Source organism: Myotis lucifugus, unplaced genomic scaffold, assembly GCF_000147115.1.
Source record: "Myotis lucifugus unplaced genomic scaffold, Myoluc2.0 scaffold_489, whole genome shotgun sequence".
Taxonomy (NCBI): Eukaryota; Metazoa; Chordata; class Mammalia; order Chiroptera; family Vespertilionidae; genus Myotis; species Myotis lucifugus.
This window is the reverse complement of record NW_005871537.1, coordinates 358,415-364,414: the sequence shown is the minus strand read 5'-3', so window position 1 is coordinate 364,414 and position 6,000 is coordinate 358,415. Positions and strand designations below refer to the sequence as shown.

General features: G+C 35.9%; 1 protein-coding gene across 1 annotated transcript in view; it reads left to right on the top strand.

Annotated features, from left to right (window-relative positions):
• Positions 1-619: 619 nt before the first annotated feature.
• CPQ (carboxypeptidase Q) overlaps positions 620-6,000 on the top strand; it is a 283,185-nt gene continuing 277,804 nt past the window's right edge. The window contains exon 1 of the mRNA XM_014445945.1: positions 620-1,082. Within this exon, the coding sequence (XP_014301431.1) occupies positions 653-1,082 (430 nt within the window). The 5' untranslated portion in view covers positions 620-652. The remainder of the gene's footprint in view (positions 1,083-6,000) is intronic.

Below are 6,000 nucleotides of genomic sequence, written 5' to 3'. Positions count from 1 at the left end.
AAAACATCTCAATTTGGGCTAGCTACATTTCAAGTTCTCAGTATCTAGAAGATATGAGAGAGAGAGAGAGAGAGAGAGAGAGAGAGAGAGAGAGAGAGAGAGAGGAGATATGCCTTTTGTTTCTTCTTGTCTGAGTGCTGTGGCTAGGACTTCCAGTACTAAGTTGAATAAGAGTGGTGAAAGTGGACAACCCTTTCCGGTTCCTGATCTTAAGGGAAATTCTTTTAGTTTTTCAGCATTGAGTATGATGTTAACTATGGGTTTTTCATATATGGCTTTTATTATTGTTGAAATATCTTTCCTTTATTCCCACTTTGTTGAGAGTTTTTATCATAAGTGTGTGCTGCTCTAGTTATCTTTTTATTTTAATCCTTTAGCATATTTTAAACAGAAATATGAGGTAGCATGTAATTGCATGGTTTTAATAAATGCTGCCTTAATAAGGCCAATCCTTGCCTCTTTACTTCTTCATTCCTGGAAGTTATGGTACCTGAATTTGATGGTGGGAGTTGGGCAGTGGGTGAGAAGGGAAGGATAATCCTGTTTGAAAAGCAGTTCCTGGGTTGTGGGCAGATAGCTGTGAGATTCTTTTCCTAAAACATGTTTCTTATTTACACAGACTATTTTAGGAAGGAAACAAACTGGAAAAAAAATGAAGTTTCTTCTCTTCACATTTGTTGGTGCTCACCTTTTAGCCTTGAACTCTGGCAAAGCTATATTCAGGAATGACACCTCGCAGAGGACTTTCCAAGAAATAAAAGAAGAAATAGCCCGCTATGGAGATGTCGCTAAAGCAATCATAGACCTTGCTGTTTATGGCAAAGCTCAGAACAGATCCTACGAGCGATTGGCACTTCTGGTTGATACTGTTGGCTCCAGATTAAGTGGCTCCAAGGGTCTAGAAAAAGCCATTCAAATCATGTGCCAAAACCTAAAGGAAGATGGGCTAGAGAATGTCCACCTGGAGCCCGTCAAAATACCCCACTGGGAAAGGGGAGAAGAATCTGCTGTGATGCTGGAGCCCAGGATGCAGAAGATGGCTATTTTGGGCCTTGGAAGCAGCATTGGGACCCCTCCAGAAGGTATCCCTTGTGGGTTTTTACCAAGTCAATTTGCCGTGTACTTTATAAAACTGACGTCGTATGGCATAATTTATTGCGGTATTCATGATTCATATGATAATTTGGGTGGTAAGAAGGAAAATGTATTCATTTCCTATTCCATTGGTTTAATGCAGTGGTTCTCAACCTTCTGGCCCTTTAAATACAGTTCCTCATGTTGTGACCCAACCATAAAATTATTTTCGTTGCTACTTCATACCTGTAATGTTGCTACTGTTATGAATCGTAATGTAAATATCTAATATGCAGGATGGTCTTAGGTGACCCCTGTGAAAGGGTCGTTCGACCGCCAAAAGGGTCGCGACCCACAGGTTGAGAACCGCTGGTTCAATGAGTTCTCTACTGTTACACTCTATTTTCTTTCTTCTTCCTTCTCTCTCTGTCCTCTGTTACTTTAAGAAAGGTGATTGTGTAGGGCCATTTTTTTTTAAATGAAGTTTATACAGCTATTGGTACGTGATATTTATCAGTCCTATCACTTGATAACTTGAAATTTGAGATATATGTTAATAGGATAGAAAAACTATGACTTCTTTCAAGTGGCCTCAGTGTGCAAAATTTCTTAGAATTGGTGAGATAAGGAACTGAATTGTGTGCATTGAATTGCTTTGAGTTAATTATTTTTACAGAACCTGAGGATTCTAATGCCAGAGTGGCGTTCTACCTTTATTTATTAGGACACTGGCTCAGCTTCCTTAGACAATATAAATGTTTAGATCGGAGAGATATTACCAGTCAACAGTGAGCTATCAGTCCATCTTGAATGTATTCGTGGACTTTTTCCATGGCCGAGTAACTAGTTTATAGAAACTACTTGGCCTTCTCTAAACATTTTTTAGAAACATTTAATCTTGCCTCATGCCAAGAGAAAGACCCAAAAGATAAATAAATGTTCAGGTTTTTTAATCATATTTTTTCATGTAATTCACATACCATAATATTCACCCAATTAAAATATACAATTTAGAGGGTTTTAGTATATTGACAGAGTTGAGCAACCACCACAACAGTGTAATTGTAGACCATTATCATCAGCCCAAGAAGAAACTCATTAGCAGTTCCTCTCCATCCCTGCCCGTCAACCCTCCTAAGCCTTAGGCTCTTTGTCTTTATGGATTTGCCTATTCTGTATATTTCACATGAATGGAATAATGCACTCACAATGTGGTCTTTTGTGGGAGGCTTCTCTTATGTAGCATAATGTTTTCCAGGTTCATCCATGTTATAGCATGTATCAGTACTTAATTCATTTTATTGATGAATAACATTCCATTTTATGGCTATTCTACATTTATTTATCCCTTCATCAATTGATGAACATTTGTTTTGTTTTTTCTACCTTTTGGCTTTTATGAATAATGCTGCTATAAACATCAATGCAGTTTTTGTATGTACATATGTTTCATTTCTCTTGGGTATGTCCCAGAGGTAGATTTGCTGGGTCATATGGTAACTTTATGTTTAACTTCTTGAAGAATTGCCAAAAGTTTCAAAAGTGGCTGCACAATTTCACATTCCCACCAATGTAGTTTATTTTTTATACATACTTGTCAGCACTAGTTATTATCTGTCTTTTCAGTTATAGCCATTCTAGGGGGTGTGAAATGATATCTCATGGTATGTTTTTGTTTTTGTTTTTGTGTGTTTCCCCCCGTTTATTTGGATACACCTTGAATAAAAAGATGGTGATGATACAATGATTCTTGGAAGCTTTTTGTCTAGCAGGAAGAATGTATATGGAACTGTCTCAAATTTTGTTTAACTTTTAACATAGAATCTTACAGCAGCACCTTTATCTTGACCCTAAGATCATGGTTTTACTGGAAAACCCTGGATTTGATAATTTCCTAGAGGCTATTTTATTCTTTGAAAATCTTTTTATCAGGAGATACTGGTTTTATTTTTGAACTCAGCAAAACTTAGTTCAAAAATACTTCCTCAAAATTCTATTTGAAAATTAATCAATTTTTCTTTAGTTTATATATTCAAAACTTATCATATACAGCTTAAATAAACAGGATGGTACTGTAGTATCATTGTGTTTTTTATTTACATTTTTTTAATGACTAATGATGTTGAGCATCCTTCCATATTTTTATTGGCTATTTGTATATCTTCTTTAGAGAAATGTATATTCAAATCCTTTGCCAAATTTTTATTATTATGGGCTATTTGAATTTTTATTATAGAGTTGTAAAATCTCTTCATGTATTTGGATACATGTCCTTTGTCAGATTATGATTTACTAATGTTCTCTCCCATTCTGTGGTTTTGCTTTTCATTTTCTTGATGGTAATATTTGCTCCAGAAAAGTCTTTAATTTTGATTTAGTACAATTTATCTACATTTTCTTTCGTTGCTTGTGCTTTTGGTGCCATATGTTAGAAAGCATTGCCTAAACTAAGGTCACAAAGATTTATTTTTATATTTTACTAGAGGCCCGGTGCACAAATTCATGCACCAGTGGGGTTCCTTGGCCTGGCCTGCAGGATTGGGCTGAAACTGGCTCTCCGACATCCCCCGAGGGGTCCCGGATTGCAAGAGGGTGCAGGCCAGGCTGAGGGACCCCATTGGTGCATGATCAGGGCTGGGGAGGGATGCAGGAGGTTGGCCAGCTGGGGAGGGACCACGGGAGGGCTCCAGGGCATGTCCGGCCCATCTCGCTCAGTCCCAATTGACTGGACCCCAGCAGCAAGCTAACTTACCAGTCGGAGCATCTGCCCCAGGGTGGTCAGTGCACGTCATAGTGACTGGTCGACCGGTCGACTGTCTGACCCCCGATGGTCAGTGCACGTCATAGTGAGTGTTTGACCGGACACAGCATATTAGGCTTTTATTATATAGGATTCTAAAAATTTTTACAGTTTTAGCTCTTACACTGCATATTAGGCTTTTATTATATAGGATTCTAAAAATTTTTACAGTTTTAGCTCTTACACTTAGGTCTTTTTGTATATTGTGTGGGATAGGAATCCAACATTATTTTTTTGCATCTGGTTATTCAATTGTCTCAACATTATCTGTTGAAAAAACTATTCTTCCCCCATTAGATTAGGTGCATTACATTAATTTTCAGATGTTAAACTAACCTTGCAATTCTGTGATAAATTCTACTTGGATATGGTTTATAATCTTTTTTATGTTACTTAATTCACTTTGCTAGTATTTTGTTGAGTAGATCTGTATCTATATTTATAAGGAATATTGGTGTGTAGTTGTATTTTTGTGTGAGATTCTATCTGGTTTGGTATCAGGATAATTCTGACCTCAAAGAATCAGTCAGAAATTATTACCTTGTCTTTTATTTTTGGAGGAGTTTGAGAAAGATTGGCATTAATTTTTTAAGTTTGTAGTAGAATTCACCAATGAAGCCATCTGGACCTGGGCTTTTTTGTGGGAAGATTAATTATTAATTCAATATCTTTTCTTGTAAATTTATTCAGATTACTATTTTTTTTCTTGAATCAGTTTTAGTAGCTTCTTTCTAGGAATTTATTCATTTTATCTAAATTATTTATTGTGTTGGCATAGAGTTATTATATTATTTTCTGATAGTTATTTTTGTGAGGGTAGGAATCCCAATTACTGGTTGGTGTCATTTGCTTTCAGCCTGAAGAACTCCCTTTACTTTTTTTTCCCAAAGCATATATGCCAGCAGAAAAATTCTCTAGGCTTCTATCTTTATTTCTTCATGTAATCTTTATTTTTGAAACAGTTTCACTGGATATGAGATTTTTAGTTGACAATATTTTACTTTCAAAGCTTTAAATTTGTGATCCCATTATCCTCTGGCCTTCATTGTTTCTGATGAGAAGTCAGCTGTAAATGTTATTGGGATTCCCTTGTATTTGATGAATCAGTTGCTCTTACAGATGTCAAGATTTTCTTTTTACTTTTGGTTTTCAGCATTTTGAGTCTGATGTATTTAGGTGTGGATATCTTTGCTTTTATCTTACTTTGAGGTTGTTGAGCTTTATGGATGTACAAATTAATGTTTTCCATCAATTTGGGATGTTTTCAGCTATTATTTCTGTGAATATTTTTATGACTTTTTTGTTGTTTTCTTCTGGTACTTCCATTATGAGTATTTTTGTGCATTAATCGTGTCCCACATTTCTCTGAGGCTCTGCTTATTTTTCTCCCTTCTTTCCCTTCTATGTTTTTCAGAATATATAACCAGATAACCTGCATCAGTCTATCACCAAGTTCATTGATTATTTTTTCTCTTAGGTCAAATATACTATTGAGCCCCTCTACTGATTTTTTCCCCAGTTATACTTTTCAGCTCCAGAATTTCCATTTGGTTTGTTTTTATAATTTCTATTTTTTTATTGATATTCTCTATTTGACGGGGCATTGTAATCATACCTTCCTTTAATTCTTTAAGAAGTATTTAGTTCCTTGAATATAATATAATAACTGTTTGAAGTCTTTATTTGATATGTTTGATAACTAGGCCCCCTCAAAGGCAGTTTCTATTGCCTGCTTTTTTCCTGTGTATGAGTTATGCTTTCTTGTTTCTTTTCACGAATCGTAATTTTTTTGTTGAAGATTTTATATAATATATTCCAGCAACTCTAGATACTGATTCCTCTCCGTTCTCCTCCCCCACACACTGGAGGTTGATGTTTTTGTTCTTTGTTTTGTTCTTCATTTATTTAATGACTTGGTTGTACTAACTCTGTGCAGTCTCTCTCTCCCACAATGTAAAGATTCTGATGTCCCTGTGCAGAATTCTTTTATTTTCCCCTATTTTTACTTTTAGTCTGGCTCCCTAGGAGTCATTGCGGGTCTGCACAAGCCACTTATTGGTCAACACTTGTGCTTCAGTTCTCTTAGCCAGTTATATTTTTACCCTTACCATTGGGTGTTTATGTTA